Source organism: Pinus tabuliformis, chromosome 3_1, assembly GCF_031772625.1.
Source record: "Pinus tabuliformis cultivar Carrire ecotype Pingquan chromosome 3_1, CPIR1, whole genome shotgun sequence".
NCBI classification, from domain to species: Eukaryota; Viridiplantae; Streptophyta; class Pinopsida; order Pinales; family Pinaceae; genus Pinus; species Pinus tabuliformis.
The window spans coordinates 481,145,980-481,165,093 of record NC_142301.1 but is presented as its reverse complement, the minus strand read 5'-3'; the positions used below and the strand labels follow the sequence as shown (position 1 = coordinate 481,165,093).

Below are 19,114 nucleotides of genomic sequence, written 5' to 3'. Positions count from 1 at the left end.
CGCATGTCAGGGCTCATTAATAAACCTATACAGGTGGAAATAGGAACTTCCTCATTCATATTATCAACGGGAGGTAAAACGTCGTATTCCTTGTATTTATTAAAAGGCATAAAGAAAACGTGTTAACCCTGTCCCACGGCCTACCCACGATCTATAAAAAGGCACCAATGCCCACAGCAAGCATAGACAACTTTTACAAATTCTGTTAGGGCAAGGCTGTTTTAGCAGAACTGATGTTGTGAGTGACAACCAGGCCAGAAAGCGACAACGGCCAGGGAAGAGAATGGATGCAAAGAGTCTATTAGGGAGTCCCATGGCTACTCTGAACTATTTTGGGAGGCAGAGGCAAAACGCATCTGGTTTTTGCCATTTTTATGCTTGCTCCAGTAACCTGCCATGGAGAAACCACGCGCAATTCTCAGCTGGTTCTGAACATATGGTTTTGAAGCAGAGGAAAGCCCAGTGCAGTACCTTTGCCTTCAATATAAGAAAAGGCGTCTCTGCAACAGAAAGCTCTTCTAAAGAGGCCATAAAGCAAACAATTCCTGGAGAAGTGATACTGCAAGAGGTATCTATTCTCAACGCTACTGATTACCCTGCAATTTTGGCCGATGAGGCATCCGAGTTGATAGGCAACAGAGTGTCTCTCCAGCTGGTGAGCAGCGACCAGGTTGATCCAGGTAAATCAGCTATTGCATTTATTAATATTCCCCTCTTTTTGGTTTCTACGGCGTTTTCTATAAAACCTTACATTTTAGGTTTCTGTTGTTATAATCTGCGTACAAATGAATGTATTATGGCAGAAACGGGATTCGGAAAAACAGCTGGCGAAGCGTCTTATTTAAAGTGGAGTCCCTTCGATGGACCCATTGCTACCGACAGACACTACGAAATCAGCTTCAAGTGGAACTCTGGTTTGGGAGTTCCAGGAGCATTCCTCATAAGGAATATGCATTCACGACAGTTCTTTCTCAAATCTCTAACTCTTGATATCCCTGGTCAAGGTAAACTGCGCTTTAAGTGCAACTCGTGGGTTACACCCTATGATATCAGCAAAACTGATCGTATTTTCTTTTCTAATAAGGTATGCATTCTTTTCCAGTTGATTGTTTTCTAGCTTAAGGTCTTCGCTTCAATCAAGAATGGGTGGTTAGGTTAATGTTGACCAGTGAGTCCTGTGATCAGAGCTACCTGCCCGAAGAGACACCAGAAGGTCTTAAGAAACTGAGGGAGCAAGATATGGTGGAACTACGAGGAAATGGAACGGGAGAGAGGAAAGTATATGATCGGATATACGATTATGATGTCTATAACGACATTGGGGACCCTGACAGCAGCCCAGAGCTGCTGAGACCAGTGTTGGGTGGATCCAACGACTTCCCATATCCTAGAAGATGCAGGACGGGCCGTCCACCATGTAAAACAGGTTTAACATTTAGTCCTCCTTATGCCTATCGTAGGATTCGGATTTATATGCACCATATTTTCAAGTTTTTCAATGGACGTCTGTTTTGTTTTTTCAAAGAGCCGAAATTGCACCTGCAGTAGTCTCAACAGCAGGTGTACATAGAGGTCCGGGAATGGTGGACAGCTGGACTTGGACGTCTGGTAAGGTATTTTTTTCAGAGCCAGAAGTGCACCTAGAGTAGTCTCCACTGGTGTACATAGAGCTCCAGCTATGTCCAGTCTGGCTTTTTTTCAGAGCCAGAAGTCCGGTATGATTTTTTTTAAGAGCCAAAAGTGTACTTAAAAAGAGAGTCTCACGAGGTGTACATAGAGTTTCAGGAATGGACCACTAAATTTGTGATGAATTAATCGCACACTCCGCAGTTAGACCCACATCCACATCCGCATCACCCAGCAGCGCAAGTGTGTCCTGCTGACGCCTCGAATCAAGCTTTTGTTGCGACATGCTATTGGGGGTTTTCTCCCCCATTGCTAGTAGGTTGATGGGTCGCACGCCCGGCACACATGTTAAGGTCTGGCAGATCTATCTTTCTTCCCCTCTTCATAGGAGGATGCGAAGCATAGCTCGACCAACGCCATCACTCTTTCCCCTTTAGGGCCAATTAGACCCTGCCTGATAATCTTACCCGCAGCTGAGGACCCGGAGGGTGAGGTAGCGAACTCTCGACTAAAAAGAGAGGGCGCTTTCCTCACCATATGAATAGTGAGTCCCTACCGGGCCTGTAATCAGGGAAGGAGTGAACTGAGATTACCACTTGAGGCTATACGTATCAGTTGCTCCGCTCATTGGAGGCCTTCGTCTTTCCACCATAGCTTCATCTCAGTCGGACCATGCCCACCTACCTTATAGCACTGTTAGTGAACAGTACTTAGAATATAAGACAGCGGGTCGCACGAACACGCCTAGCCCACTATACTAGCTCCTGAATTCTACAGAATAGAAGACAGCGCACGAACACGCCTCGCCCACCAATAAGAGAGAGTAAAGACGGATTCTGACCCTCTATTGGTACTCCGCATCTTCACGGAGAAGGAAATTCACTGCTTTAGTCGTTATTCGTGCAGGTCGCTACAAACACGAAATCCTGGAACTGGCGGCAGGCGATCTTTTCACATGATTCATCGTTACTCATGTCAGCATTCTCACTTCTGATATCTCCAGGTCCCTTCCCCGATTGACAGAACGTCCCGCTACTGATGGTTCACTTGGTTGGCGCTTTCTCGCCGGCGTAGTCGAGCCACTAAACGTACCTCTCGATGGCGGCGCCATATTCAGAGTGAGTCCATCCCGGACCTATGCTCGGGTATTCGCTGGGTGGGTGGGTAAATAGATCTCGATGGCGGCGATGGCGGCCTTTTAGTCGAGAGTTCGGCTGGCTCACCCTAGAATGCATAATTACATATAATATATGCATTGTCAATGGAGGTGATCCCAGAATGAACTATAGATCTACGTTGCTTACCTGAGCATAACGTAAGGGATATCCTTCCCAAGGGATATCCTGACCTTAGGTAGGATAACCTGATCTCCCTTCGCGGGGCAAGGATGAGGGGACGAACCGCTTGCTCGACCAAAGAGAGAGCAATGAATGCATTCATTACTGGCTGGGTTGCCCGGCGTAGGCAAGTCAGATAAGACCGGCACAGGTCCTATATTTCTTCCCCTAAAAGCCATTCTCTACGTCATTACGTCATTGTCGCTCTTATGATCTCTACGCGTCATTTCGACACTTTCTCGAGCAGACCACAGTGCATATATTAGATATGTAATTATGCTATCGAATTCATTATTCGATCGAGAGAGCGTGAATGCATATATTATATATGTAATTACGCTTTAGCGTCGTATGGGATCGTAGCTCGAATCATCGATCGTACCCGTAATATCGTATACAAATAGATATATCTCATTATATATGTCATTATGCATTTCTTCCAGTCATGAATTCGATATATTATATATGTCATTATGCATTCATGATGCGCAAGCAGGCTCGACCAATTATATTGAAAGAAGTTCCGCCAAGTGAAAATGGCAAAATAGGCCCGGTAGGGTGAGCTTGCCGAACTCTCGACTATAAGGCCGCCATCGCCTACTTTGCCAACAAACACGCACAGGCGGACCTAGACCCATGTGAGGGACCCTTAGAGATAATTCTGCTTGCCCGTTGATGATGTCTTGCTTACTTACCCTAACCAGAATACCTAGGAAGGAGGTAGGTTTGAACTGATAGGCAGGCCGCAGGACCACTGCATCAACTGATTGATGTTCACTGATTGATGTGAAACCTGCCCACCAAGCGCTCCAAGCACTCCCACCTGTAAACAACTTGGCTGGGATCAATTGGCTGGGAATAGCTCACCCACTTGCCCTAGCTCACCTACCCTAGAAAACCTGGGACTAGCTCACCTACTTTGCTGGGATCCTGCTCACTTGGCCTATGCTCACCTGGGACTACGGATGTTACCTGGGCGAATGTTACCTGGGATGGTAGGAAGGAAAGCTGTTACCCGGGATGGGAATATGTTACCTGGGACGGGAGCTGGGGTCCTGCCCAAACATTATGACACAAGGCACAACAGGCAGGTGGGTGGTGCTATTTACACGGAGCTGCTTATGACGTGATTAGACCGTGCGACCTCTTGAGAAGATTTCCTTTATAAAAGATTGATCCCGCCTTGCCCGATGCGGACAAGCGACTACGTACCTTAGCGCGGGTGGAAAAAAAGCTATTGTCCGTTACCAACTTACCAACAAGCAAGCCAAGCAATCCAACAAGCCTACGATGCTCACTTGGATAATACTACTTAGCTGGGAATAATACTCTGCTCACTCACTTTGCTTGGCCTTGCCCTACTTCCCCTACTCTGTTAAAACACTTTGACGGGTTCACCCACTAGGTAGGCTGGGATCGCTCACCTGGGATGGGAATATGATGCGATGCTCACCCTCACTTTTTGAATATGCTTACTTGGCCGGGAATACCTTTGAAAAAACACTTGGCTGGGATCAACCACTTTGATGGGCTACTTGGCTTGGCTTGGATACCGGGATGCTGCTGGAAGAATTTTTAGATAGGTTCGCTTTCAATCCAATATGATTTTGAGATAAAGGAGGGGGAGGAAAAAGAAAGCATTAGATAAGTTGCTTAGCTTATTCTTGTATAATAACATATAGAATATATAATGCAATCATTTCATTATTACTGCTTGAGTTACTTGGCAACTTGATTATTAGAAAATTATGTCGTCGGACAAGAAACTTGAAAGGTCGAAGAAACCCCGGGCAGAAGATATGACACGACGGGCTAATGAAACAATGGCTTGCTTCAACTTAGATATATGCCTGGCCCCCTACCTTCCGCCTTAGGGATTTTATATTTAGGCTTGTACCCTACTGCAAATTGATTACTTGTCCATACATCCCAAGAGTTCACACAGCGCTTGATTGGCTTTATTCACTTTATTTATCCATAGAACCCCGGTTACATATTTTACCAACAATTAATGAATGCTATCTTTAGAACCCTTGTTCCCAACTAATTGAGGGAGGTTCACTGGTCGAGGGAGGAGAAAGGTAGGTTGTTAACTTATTTAGGTTACCCAGTAGAGGAGGTTACCCAATTGAGGATGTTCACTGGTCGATGTTCACTGATTTATGTTCCGATTAAGCCCTGTTCTTACCCTAATCTGCTCACTACCACTTGGCCCGAGCTCATCACCTACTTTGCTTGGGATAGCTCACTTGGCTTTGAAATAAAGACACACTTGGCTGGGAATAAAGAGCTACTGGTGGGTACCTGGGTATACTCCTGCCCAAAAACATTACCACACAAGACACAACAGCTAGGTTAGGTAGGCGGGGGGGTGGTGCGAGACGTAGTTGCTTATAGACGCGATTATACCAACCTGTTACCTCTTTGTTTATTAGTGTTGGTGCTTTATTCTTCTTACTTGATGAACTTGATCTATCCATCCCAGCATTCCCAACTTATGGTGGCGCATGTTCACTTATGGGTGGGGCATGTTTACTGGACTGGACTGGACAAAAGCAGAGCTAGGTGGTTACGTAGTCGCTTCTAAGCGTTTACCAGTTACCTACCTCTCTTTAGTTTAGTAGTGTTGCTTGATCCTTCTTACTTGATGAACTTGATTGATACCCCATCTTCCTACCCAGACCATGTTCCTGTTGCTTGATTTGATCCATACACCCCTTCTCTTCTGACCCAACCTTCCCAAACTACCCTTGCCCGATGCGGACAAGCGGCTTCGCCCTTGCCTTCCACATTCAGTTCGCATTCCCGCATCCCCATTACGCATCCCCACACGTCAACCAAGGCCCAGTACGCGTAAGGAAGGAGGAGAGGATACCGCCCAGGCCACGTCTACCAAGCAACGTGCCACACAGTACACGTATACCTTGCCATAACCAACTAACTATACCCCCTTAACCCTATACCAAATAGGGTGAAGTCTATATACGTTAAAACATATCTCATACCGAGCGAGTGTTTGTGAGGTCACTGATGAGGAGTTATTAATGAAATTGATGACACACATTGTGGAGGTTAGTAGTAGCTCAAGGGCCAACGGACGGAGTTGCCGTTTTAAGTGATCAATAGAAGGATATAATTTATATGAGCTGTTGCTTTCCGGTGGTATATATATTTATGCTGGCCGGTAGATGTGGTGCTTACCGATATATGCAGAGGTTCTGTATGCCAAAGGTGTAACGCGATAGCAAGAGTTATCTTATATGCTTTCCGGGTCTGGCTGCTGGTATATTTCGCCAGAGGTCCTGTATGCAAAGGTGAGTGGATCGATAGAGCGAGGTTTACGACAACGGCTTGGTTATATACAATTAAACACTTGTGGGTGAGGTGGATTCACTTATTCACCCAGGACAGGTTTACGAGGGAGGTCAGTAATTAACCCACCTTCCCAACAGAAGACGACGAGAGATCGAAACAAGCGATGGCACTAGAGCTTACCGAGATCCTTCCTACCTAGATCCGTTCACTTAACGAGACGGAACTTTAGGTTCCTACCTGTTTCAGTTCACTGAAGATATTAACGATACGGAAAAGGTGCCTAACCGCACATAGGACATTGGCAACAGAAAAACACAGATAGAGATATACGTAGATACACTACATAGCATAGATTTATTCGGTCCCATAGCACGAGTCCCATACGATTAATACCCATTCTACCATTCTCCCATTCCCACATTCCCCAATCCTCATTAAGCTTTCAGTTACCAATCCTCATTAATCTTCGGGTTCAAAACCTCCATTTAGGAAACTTGCTCTATTAATTTCCGCAATTCCTAGCACCTTTTGCTAGTGGGCACCTGAATCGAAAATAAAGGAAGAAGGGAGGTTGACCCGCTTGTCCGCATCGGGCAAGGAGAATCTGATATCTAATAGAAAGGCCTGACTAACAGGGCTTTCTTACCACTTACTTTGATGAAAAGGAAGAAGGGAAAAGAAATCTTATTGAAAATATTCTTATTCAAGATCCTCCTAGGTTCTATCTCTTATAGATATTCTCATTGTATAAAGCTCACTTCGTGGTACCTGAACTGGTAACTTATACTGAAAGAAAGCCCGATGCCCACTTCGCGGTAACATCTATGCAGACTCTCCATCAATCAATCAATCATTCAAGCAGGCATACTCTCCATCCATCTTACACACTCAGACTAGCCTTATGATCCACACGCCATTAGAGATGAAAAAGTAAGCTGAAAAAGGGGTCAAGATGGGTTGTTAAGAAGGGGTGTTATCCGCCAAGTTGATATGAGAAAATGATAAGTCAAACTTCCCTAACCTCCGCCGCCCCCCCACCCAATAAGTAAATTCAATGGCCAATCTATTAGGGAGAATGTCCAAAACCTCCCTATACCACTTGCTTCATTAATGCTTTGTAGCTAGCTACTGCACTAGACTTATCTTATCGGGCTGGATGGGCTGGATGAGATGGCTGGTCTTCTTGCTTCAATGGCTGGCTTCGCTGGATTGAATGGACGGTTTTGCTCGAATAGAGGGAGTAGATAGCTTGCTTGATTGAGGAACTCCAGCCATACCCCTGATCTTGGAAGGATGGAAGGACGTACCCATATTACTGAAACTTAGAGGCAAGGGCATTCGAAAGATAGATAGCAGGGCAGGACGGGCTTTGACATTGCCTGAAATCATGCTTACTTGGGACGCGCTTAGACCTTAGGGAGAGCAATTGAGTGAGGGAACGCATCTTCGATGGATCGATGGGAAGACAGACAGGGATAGAAAAGAAGGGGAGGTACAGAGGCACGGGGTCGAAAACATGTTTTAAGAATATCGTATACAAACAGATATAAAATTATATATGTAATGATGCGGCGAGCTGAGCAATATATGTTTGGGGGCTCGTCTTTAGTGGGCAGATTTAGACGTGTGAGGTGCACCAAGAGAGAAAAGCTTGCCGGGATGATCACTCCACAGGAGGTTCTGTTGTATAATGCGAAGGTGAGGGGCTGCTTGTCAAGATCAGTAACCAGAGTTGTATGCAAAGGTGATCGAGAGAGGAAGGAGCGAAGTTGACATGTTCATTTACAATTCTACAAGTGAGTTAGTGAGTTAGTGAGTGAGGTGCATCGGTCGATTCTATTCGCCTAGGACATGTTGATGAGAGAGGTGAAAAGAAACCGTGTTACCAGCGTCGTAGTACTTGCCTTCTGAACCCTATACCCACCCCCCCCTTACGCTCGCAGTTCACACATTAAGCCTTCAGGGACCAATACTTATGCACCAATCCACATTAAGGACCCCATACCCATAGCTCGGAGGGTGGGAACAGGCTACGGCAAACGAATACGGCAACTACGGCAGCTACAACGGATACGCCAACTACGGCAACTACGGACGGACAACTGCCAACGAATGCCAACGAATAATATAGTGTTGTTAGGTGCACCCAGAGAAATGAGATAAGGCTTATCTGCTTGTTTCAGCTGCTAGCCGGGAGATGCCCAAAAAGTTTCGTATGCAAAGGTGGAACGAATGAGGTATACCTGTGTTGCTGGACGGTTGAAGTGAACATAGGTGTTGTATTCAAAGTGGGCTGTCGGGTGCTTGCCTCCGTGGCGTGGTTTAGCCACTTTCTGTGGTGCTGGTGTCTGCGAAGGTGTGCTGCTTGCCAGCTTAACGCTTGCCTCCTTGGTGTGGGTGATCGCTATCGCTTGACTCCTTGAATGAATGAATATAGTTCCCCAGCGAGGTACAAAAAAGAGTGAGCCCAGAGGAGACAGGGCTAGATTCCGAATTGAAACGACCTGAAAACCGGAAAGCGGCCCGCGACGTTAGCATCTTACCCAGCTACTTTGCTAGCTTGGCACCAGAGGATATTCCGTCGTATCCATTTATTATACGTTATTATTCCTTTCAATTTTGCACCAGTTACGGGCACTTTCAATCTCTCCTGTAGGCAAGCACTCGATAAAGCAAGTCGTAAGGCAAGCACTCGAACTTTCTCCTGTAGGCAAGTGTAGGCAAGCACTCGAAAGTCAATTACTCAATTCCACTAGCATAATGGTTTTATGGATGGTTAGCCCTTCATAATGGATGGTGAATGGATGGATGGAGGGTTACTGTAATATATCTACCTCTCTTCTATAGGAAGGCCGGCCTCTCTATCTCTATAGCCAGTCTCTATCTGATGATATAGATCATTTCAATATATAGGGGACATATTCACTCAGTAAGATCCCTACTGATCAGTAACTAATCTTACCCAATACCAATCTGGGTGGGCTCTAAAGAATAGCCAATCTGGGTGGGAAGGCCAGCCTCTCTATCTCTCTAGGAAAGCCAGTCTCTTTACCTTAAGAATAAGAGGGACAATGAGAAACATAACCCCAAGGAAGACCTTCTTATCTCAAGGGTCATTGATACTAGGAGACTAGTCGCAATAGTCGTGTACAACCATGAGCAAACGGCTTATAAAAGAAACTGGATGGCTGGATGGCTTATAGTCGTTGATACTAGTCCCCGTGCTTCTATCTCTAACGCTTGAGGAAATACAGACTCTTTCCCGTGCTTATCTATCTTTTCCGGGAAGGGTCTCTTTCCCGGGGAGGTCGGGTTATCTTAATAGTCGTACCCACCAGTCTTCTTATCAAATAGTTAGGAGAGCTAGTAGGTCCACCCACGCCCCGCATTCAGTTCCATACGCTTTCAGTACGCCTTACATTCCATCCGCACCTGCCTACTCACAGGGGGGGGCAGGGTCTACTACTACAGCTACACATACAGCTACTACACAGAGAAGAGTGACACATAGATAGATAAATTCTCATAATAGCTTATATAATACAACAGCTAAATAGTGCAGGGATAGCACTTCATCTTAACCGCTACTCGAGCCAATAATAGGAGAGCCCCTGTCAGTGCCGATTGATGGTTGCCAATAAATAGACACCCGTTTACAATACCCAGGATCACTTTCCCCTCATTACCACTGGTCAACCTCAGCCGAGAGGACATCAGGCCCAGGAATGATATCCCCCCTGTTGATGATACCCAGTTGTACGTGCCCACCTGTTCGATATACCCCGTTTCCAGGAGGTATGTGTTCGTCCCAAATTATACGTTACCTATACTACGTGACCGGGAAGGAGTTGTAAGTGACCTCCAGTTGGATATCCCCCATGACCAGTTGTTTTCCGTACCCAGTTGTTCCCAGTTGTTGCCGGTACTCCGTTTCAAGTGTAAATGCCAAGTTTCATGCGCTCACAAGAGGACCTTTAGGTACTCGACCATAGGACCTTTAGGTACTCGACTATTAAGGATGCGTAAGCAGGCTCGACTGTTAAGGAGAGGACCTTTAGGTGCTCGACTCTTTTTTTACTTATTTGGGGGGGCCAATAAGTAAACCCAAGAGGGAGAGGAAATCCAAGAGTCGATGCTGGGACTACTCTATATGCCGGTACTCTGTCGATGGATGGTACTCGATCCCAAGAGGTAATACCAGGTTCAAGGGTCGAATTCTAGGGTCGATGGTCAAGGTGGAGGTCGGGGGCTGGGTTTCCGTCGATTCATAGAGAGAAATTGCTTGCCTTAAATAAGAATAGGGGTGTCCATAGAGTGCTAGCCTGGCAGCCGTTGTCTACATCCGGACTTAGAGTGCGCCGCCGAGTGCTAGCCTTACGGTATGGACAGCCTTAGTCAGTTCCAGTGCGCCGCCAAGTGAAACTATTCTGCTTCTACCTGATTCCCTTCGACCTGACACCTACCTTCCATCCACCGATCCTTGCTTTCCTAATGAAACTTGACACCCGAAGAAATCAAGGCCTAATTTAGACTCTCTCTATATACGAGATTCTGGTACGATCCATAGAAAGAGAACCCCTCACCATATGAATAGTGAGTGACCCCTAAGAAGTAAGGGCCCTGGATGGCTGGGATAAGAAAGAACCGGGCTTACTTGATTGCTTGCTGGCTGATTCGACTGACTCAACTTCTGCTGGAGGATCTGAAACTGCTGCTAGTGGGCCAGGAACTGCTCAACGGCGGGTATGGAACTACTCTACCTAGGTATGCTTATAGGTTTGCTTACTTTGGTGCTGCTAGCTATGGATCTCGATCTCAAAATATGGCTAACCACCTAGGGATGATGTTGTTAGTGGTGCTACTGCTGCTGGAGGCAATGAAATTGGTGGTTTAACGCCTGGCAATGAAATTGGATGATATGCATTTGGGCTTTTGTTTCATTGGTTGATGCCCGTTCCAACTGGATCTTCGGATATGTTATTAGTCTTATACTCGTAGCCAAACATGCCTTAGTTTCAGAGATGTTAGTATTCCACCTGGTGGTACGATCGCGTTGGCACGCTCTTCTATGGGTTAAGGGGCCATATCGAGAGAACGCATGAAACACTGAACGAATAAGCCTCACCTCACTCTTGGAAGGGCTGGCTACCGAATCCATTTATTGAACCAGGGAGCAAAGCTCTCTTACCCGCCTAACCTAGCGCCTCTGTGGATCAATCCCAAAGCTGGTCCCTATTGTCGATGGTGGTTCTGAATCAATAGGATCTGGAACGCACGAAGGAATTAGATCTTCCATAACTGGATCAAGATCAACAGAAACTGGGTCTAGCTCACGAGAATCAGGAACTGGATCACGCTAATTCGGGGGACTGCCTCTGGGTCATCCGTCACTTCATCCCTATAACCAGAATCTGGCTCTCGATCTCAATAATCAAACTTAGAAGGCGTACTGAATGCGGATGTAACTGAATGGATAGCGTATATGCGGGCGTATGGAACTGAATGCGGGGACGATTATCAGGCAGGGTCTAATTGGCCCTAAAGGGGAAAGAGTGATGGCGTTGGTCGAGCTATGCTTCGCATCCTCCTATGAAGAGGGGAAGAAAGATAGATCTGCCAGACCTTAACATGTGTGCCGGGCGTGCGACCCATCAACCTACTAGCAATGGGGGAGAAAACCCCCAATAGCATGTCGCAACAAAAGCTTGATTCGAGGCGTCAGTAGGACACACTTGCGCTATTTATTATAGTTTGACTTTGCTCAAGAGCTCCAGCTATGTCCGGTCTGGTATTTTTTCCAGAGCGAGAAGAGTACTTAGAGTAGTCTCGACTCTCAACAGGTGTACATAGAGTTCCAAGAATGGACAACCAGATTTGTGATGAATTAGCCCCACACTTAGCAGTTAGACCCACATATTGTTTGTTTGCAAAACTATTTATTATAGCTTGTGCACGAGCCACATTGGGACTTTGAACAAGTCAAGTATGTGGAGATTGAAGAGCCATTTTTATATAAATGGTTGATTTTAGAAATATTTTAAACCTTGATAAATAAAAAATTCCTATCTAATCTATTTTGAAATATTCTCATGCTTTCATTCCTGTCAAGTATATTGCGAAATATTCCTAAAACCTAGAGTCTAATTAAACTTTACCCAACTCCACATTGTATGTTTAGATTTGGATTTAATTAAATTCAGTGTTGGATTTTAGCTGTCCATACCGAAAATTTGACGGTACAACGTAGGCACTTCAACGTTTCACCGACGGGTTCGGTGGAGCACTCTAGTGTCAGATACGCGAAAATTTTCGTACAACCTGTCTCACCAAATTTAAGAGGGATTTAATTCGGAGAAAATTTTCGTACAACCTGTCTCACCAAATTTAAGAGGCATTTAATTCGGAGAAAATTTTCGTACAACCTGTCTCACCATATTTAAGAGGGATTTAATTCGGAGAAAATTTTCGTACAACCTCTCACCAAATTTAAGAGGGATTTAAGTAGTAAGTACTGAGTTATAGTTGTAAGTGTAGAAATTTATACAGATACGGATTTGGCGGAGGAGAGTTATAATTCGTAAGTGTAGAAATTTATACAGATACGGATTTGGCGGGGGAGGAAACTTTTTGTCGGTCTTATATCAGGAATTGACTGGGTGGGTACAATGGGAAAAATGGTCCTTCGTAATATAAAAGTTGTGTCATTGATTTTATGTTTTTATTTAATATTTTTGTTTTTTCAATTGTTTTGTGAAATATTAAAAAAAATATATATATGGGTTATTATTTTTTATTTTCAAAATTTTAATTAGGAAGATTATGGGTTATTATTTTTTATTTTCAAAATTTTAATTAAGAAGATTATGGGTTAGTATTTTTTATTTTCAAGTTATTAAATAGGGAAAAAGTTTATAATATAAGTTAGAAATCCATTTCTATTTGAAAGTGAATATTTTCACAATTATTTATATTTGTTGAATTTTTTGGATATGAACTATGAACAAGTTTTTCTTGTCTAAAGTTTTGGGTGGACACTCCATTTATCATTAAAGAGTAGAAAACAATCAGATGGTAAGTATGAGAGCCGATCAAACCTATAAATAATGAGAGGAAAGAGACTAGAGTGTAATGGTTACAAGGATTAAAAAATGAAAATGAACAATAGTCTTCTAATATTTTTTAATCCTTGTGACTGTTACTCTAGTTTTGGTGCTCTTATAATCTATAGGTTTAATCAACGCTCATGCTTACCCTCTGATTTCTTTTTCCCTAATGATGAGTGGAGTGTCCACCTGACGTGAAGAGATTCAGCCAATTAGTTTTTATTTTTTGAGAAATTATTTACTTATTTACTTTATTTATTTAATAAAAGTTATCATATTAAATTGTTATAATTAAAAAATTATTCATATTATATAATTTAATTATTTATTAAAAATTTATTTTATTAAATTTTAATTAAATTCATTGAAATAAAAAATTAATTTAATGACATAATTTTTTTAGCTATATTTAAATTATAATATTTATAAATATAATACATAAATAATTTTTTCATATATAATTAAATTAAAAAAATCTTAATTTTTTTTATAGATTTAATAAATTCAAATTTAAAATAATTTTACAATAACAATAATAATAAAGTATTCATTCATACTTTTAAAAGGAAACACATAAAGTATTCATACTTTTAAAAGGAAACACATGCTTCTTTTTTTTTCATTACATTTAATTAAACATAAAAATAATTATACATTTCCACTTTAAAACACATTCAAAATTTAAGTATACATTTATTTTATACATATAACCGGCGTTGAATATTTTATATAACATGATTATATATTTTTTAATATTTTCTTTTTATCCTTTTATATATAATTTTTATTTTTTTAACAATATATTTATGACTACATGTATCTCTAATATAAAGTTATAATATAAAAAAACAAATAAATAAATAAATATCTATATATGTATATGTATATATATTATTTTTTATTTTTTATTATAACTCTCATTTCGATACTTTATTTTTATTTAAAAAAATATTGAAAACAAAAAAGCACACTTCTTCGTACTGTAAAATATAAATACATTAAAACATCTAATAATTTAAAACCCCCACTAAATTATAACGTACATTTAATCTTTCTTTAAATTATTTTTTGAACATCCTAAATCGATAGTTCATTTTGTATCATTCACTTAGGTTTTCTGTAATTGAAATAAAAAATATTATAGTATTAAATGGTTGCTCCATAATAATTAAGATATTTATTTCTCTTTACCATCTGTGAAGGTTTTATCTTTAAGTTGTTATCATTAATATTTGTTTACTTTTATATCAATGTATTCATACGATCCGAATATTCTATTCTGCCATAAATGTTCGACGTCAATGCCCTTGCATCCCCTCTGAAATAGGGCATTTAAACGACTATAATGCCTCTGTACAGCGCGCTACTACACATTGTAGTCACTGCTTTCATACAGATGCAAAGAGAAAAGTAGATTTATCAGTCAGAAAATACCATTTAGTAGCCCGTGCTTAAGTCCATCGATGTCGTAAATATTTTGTATTTAAAGCTCTTAAAAATGATTATCTGGGTTTCACAGAACCGTGACCTTGCTCTGTGACGCTCTTTCGTGGACGTCCTTGCTGGATAATAGAATAGCATACCTTACACCTTCAAAATTACATGCAGATCCCAAGTCTGAAAGTCGAGCCAGTTCGATCTTCATTCCGCCGGACGAAAGGTTTCCTCATACGGATTTCACTGATTTTGGAGCCCACGTCATCAATGCTTTTGCTAACTTGATTGTGCCTGAGATCACCGATGGAGCTGAAGCTGCCTTCAAAACATTCGAACAAATTGACCAGCTCTACGTTCAGGGACTTCAAAGTCCATATAACTCCCTCAGCAAACTTCTTCAGCACGAGAAGAATCCCCTTCAGATTATCAAGGGAATACTAGAAGCTGCCAAGGACAATCCACTGATAGATTTTGTGCGTCCTCAAGTTTATACAGGTCAGAATGAAATTTATTAGATACGCCAGGTTCGTAATTGCAGCTAGGGATTATAATGTTCAACAGGCATGAGTCTGGTGGAGGAGAGAATAACATGGTAGCTGATATTACTAATTAGAGCTTGAAATAAATTTGAATGCAGATCCCAAATCTGAAAGCCGGCCCAGTGGTTCAGAAGTGACCTTTATTCCGCCAGACGAAAGGTTCCCTCACACGGATTTCACTGATTTTGGAGCCCACACCATCAATGCTTTCGCCAATCTGATTGTGCCTGAGATCACGGAAGGTTCTGAAACTGCGTTCAAAACATTCGAACAAATTGAACAGCTCTACGTCCGGGGATTTCAAAGTCTATGTAACTCCCTCAGCAAACTTCTTCAGATTATCAAGGGAATACTAGAAGCTGCCAAGGACAATCCACTGATAGATTTTGTGCGTCCTCAAGTTTATGCAGGTCAGAACGGATTAATATATTTTCTCTGTTTAGTTCATATCTTTGTTCTTCAGAAAATTTCTTTTGCTGAAGTGAATTTTCACTGCCATAGCTAATGAAAACGCGTGGAAGTCCGATATTGAGTATGCAAGGCAGGCGCTTGCTGGTTTAAATCCGATGACGATTCAATGCTTACAAGTAATTCAATTACTACTCGATACCTCATTTGTACTTCAAATCTGTGATGGCATTTTGTTCAAACACGCCGATAATTAAATTTTACATGTGACAGACATTTCCCCCGTCCAGCAGCTTGGACCCAAATATCTACGGCCCACAGAAGAGTTCAATCACCGAGCAACACATACAAAAGTTCCTCGAGGGCCTTTCTGTGCAGCAGGTTCGTCGCGCTTTACCTCAATCTTATACTCTGTTCTCCATTGGTTTGTTTTTTATAAGTATTTCAAATAAATCAAATCTATCTATGTTGATGCAGGCTGTTGCCTCAAAGAGGCTCTTTATTCTGGACTACTATGATGCATACATGCTCTATGCTGAACGCATCAATAAGCTATCGGAGGGGAGTAAAACATATGGCAGTCGCACACTTTTCTTCCTCACAAACGAGGGAGTGCTGAAGCCCGTGGCCATTGAATTGTGTTTGCCTCCCACTGCTGAACAGGAATTAGGTGTTAGAAACGTGTACACTCCTGCTGAGGAGGGAACAGAAGAAGGAGCGTTATGGCTGCTAGCAAAAGCTCATGCCCGTGCCAACGATGCGGGTTACCATCAATTGATCAGTCATTGGTAAACATTCTTGCTTTATGTCCTTCCAAATAATATACTGTTAATAGTATAATACACTATAAAAGATATCGGTATAATTATAATTATAACATTATAATATTTTATTTTAATTTAGAAATTTTCGAATGTTAATAGTTATGAAATTTCTGTGTTTTCGATTACACCATTTGAAACAAAAACTAAAGAGTTTGTGTTTTCACTTCTAGTTTCTAAAAGAACTCAATTGAATATTTTTCATTGGAAAGTTATGATTTGTAAAATGAACAATTATATACCCATTGAAAAATATGGTTGGAGAGTTATGGAGTTTTTTTATTATAAATTTCAAATCGCAGAGTTTTAATTATTATTACTAAATTGAATTATGAGACCTTTTGTTTGTGAAAAAAATTAGGTTACTCTATTTTTTTCTTATTTGAGTTTAAATTATTATTATTATTAAATTTTATAAATTGAGTTATGAGGTTTTTTGTTTGTGGGAAAAGAGTTATGCCTTAATACAGTATGGTATAATTATCTTATACCCGTTTTTATTTGAATTTAGAAAAGGTTACTCTATACCCTTTCCTAATTGAATTTAGAAAACATTTGTCCTTGACCATTAAACCGACTCAATGTATATGTAAAATAAGATGAAGTAGCTTCCAACAATAATTGTTAATTGTTATATATACTTTTTGGGCAAATACCCAAGACAATTATCCTATTTTAGATTAGATTCCATTTCATAATATGCAAAATTTGTTTAATGGATCACAATGCCTTTGGTAATTATCTTTATCCTTTTGCTAGTAACACCTTATCCAATTATTTTAAATTATTGCATTAAACTATCTTTTGTTTATTGGGTGTAGTTTGAGATTAGATTAAATTTCATTTCATAATATGCAATTTTTTTTTAATGAATTACAATGTCTTTTGGAAACTATCTTTATCCTTTCGCTAATAACACATCATCCAATTGTTTCAAGCTATTGCATTGACTTTCCTTATGTTTATTGGTGCAGGTTAAGAACACATGCATCAATGGAGCCTTTCATTATAGCTACTCATAGACAATTGAGTAGAATGCATCCATTATATAAGTTACTGATACCTCATTATCTTGATACAATGGACATCAATCAAGCTGCTCGTCAAAGCTTAATAAACGCAGGGGGAATTATAGAACAAAGCTTTACTCCAGGAAAATATTCCATGGAGATGTCATCTAAGATATATAAAGATTGGAAGTTTAACGAACAAGGATTGCCTGCCGATCTTCTTAAAAGGTTTATTCTTAAAGAGTAAAATGTTTGTTCCATTAAATATTTTTCACATACTATATTGACATATAATTGTTATGTTATGCAGAGGAATGGCTGTCCCAGACCAAAGAGCACCCCATGGTCTAAGGCTTATGATTGAAGACTACCCATTTGCCGTAGATGGCTTAGAAGTATGGTTTGCAATGAAAGAATGGGTTTCAAACTACTTGACTTTCTTTTACAAGGATGATGCATCAATGAAAAGAGATCGAGAATTGCAAGCTTGGTGGAGTGAGATTGTAAATGTTGGGCATGGAGATCTCAAGGATGATTTGAATAGATGGTACAAAATGGAGACGAAAGAGGAAGTTGTTGAAGCAGTGACCACTATTATGTGGCTTGCATCAGCTCATCATGCTGCAGTCAACTTTGGGCAATATGCTTATGGAGGTTACATGCCCAATCTTCCCACCACGAGTAGACAACTTATTCCAGAGAAAGGTTCTATAGAATACATTGAGATGGTGAGAGATGTAGATGCATATTTCCTTAAAACCGTATCTACTCCATTCCAAGCCACCCTTGTCATGGCCATTTTAGAGATATTGTCAAAGCATGCAAAAGATGAAAGATATGTAGGGCAAATAGATGGATCAACAACAGAATGGGATGATGACAATGGGATAGCTGAAGCATTCAATCAATTTTCATCAAGGTTAGTGCAAGTGGAGAAGAATGTAACTTCCAGAAACAATAATCCTAATTTGAAGAATAGACTTGGTCCTTCTCTAGTTCCTTACACCTTATTATATCCTAGCACCACTGATCTATCTAGGTCTGGTGGGCTCACTGGTCGTGGTGTCCCTAATAGTATATCCATTTAAACCGCTGACTACTAATATTTGTAGTGTGACAAAGTAAATATCAATTTCTCTCCTTATTTTCTCCATCCAATGTTGAATCTCTATATTGTTAGAACTTGGGATATTAACATTCCCTCTTTAATGAAATCCAAATTCTTATTGGAATGTAAGATATTGTGTTGGGAATTAGAAAGAGATATTAATGGTCCCTCTTTAATGCAATCCAAATACCTATTGGAATCTAAGATATTGTGTGGGGAATTAGAGAGGGACTCCTTGGAGTGATAGGTTGCTAGTTTCATGTTAGCTTGATCTTTTCTCACTCATTTGAATACAAATATACATCTCTCAATTGTATTCTTCTTGGTAAGTAATTGAAATTTAATTATAGCTTGATAATTTACAAATCTCACAAGGAAGAGTTTTCATTCTTGGTAAGTAATTGAAATTT

At 41.0% G+C, this 19,114-nt stretch overlaps 1 protein-coding gene across 1 annotated transcript; it reads left to right on the top strand.

The window, feature by feature from the left end:
• Window positions 1–200: 200 nt before the first annotated feature.
• On the top strand, window positions 201–18,684 carry LOC149187889 (linoleate 9S-lipoxygenase-like). The gene is made up of 9 exons (XM_089412894.1): window positions 201–680; window positions 804–1,084; window positions 1,186–1,426; window positions 14,990–15,313; window positions 15,859–15,944; window positions 16,039–16,146; window positions 16,243–16,553; window positions 17,561–17,824; window positions 17,907–18,684. The coding sequence occupies exons 1-9, from the start codon at window positions 284–286 to the stop codon at window positions 18,682–18,684; spliced, it is 2,790 nt and encodes a 929-aa protein (XP_089269020.1). The 5' UTR covers window positions 201–283.
• Window positions 18,685–19,114: the final 430 nt, after the last annotated feature.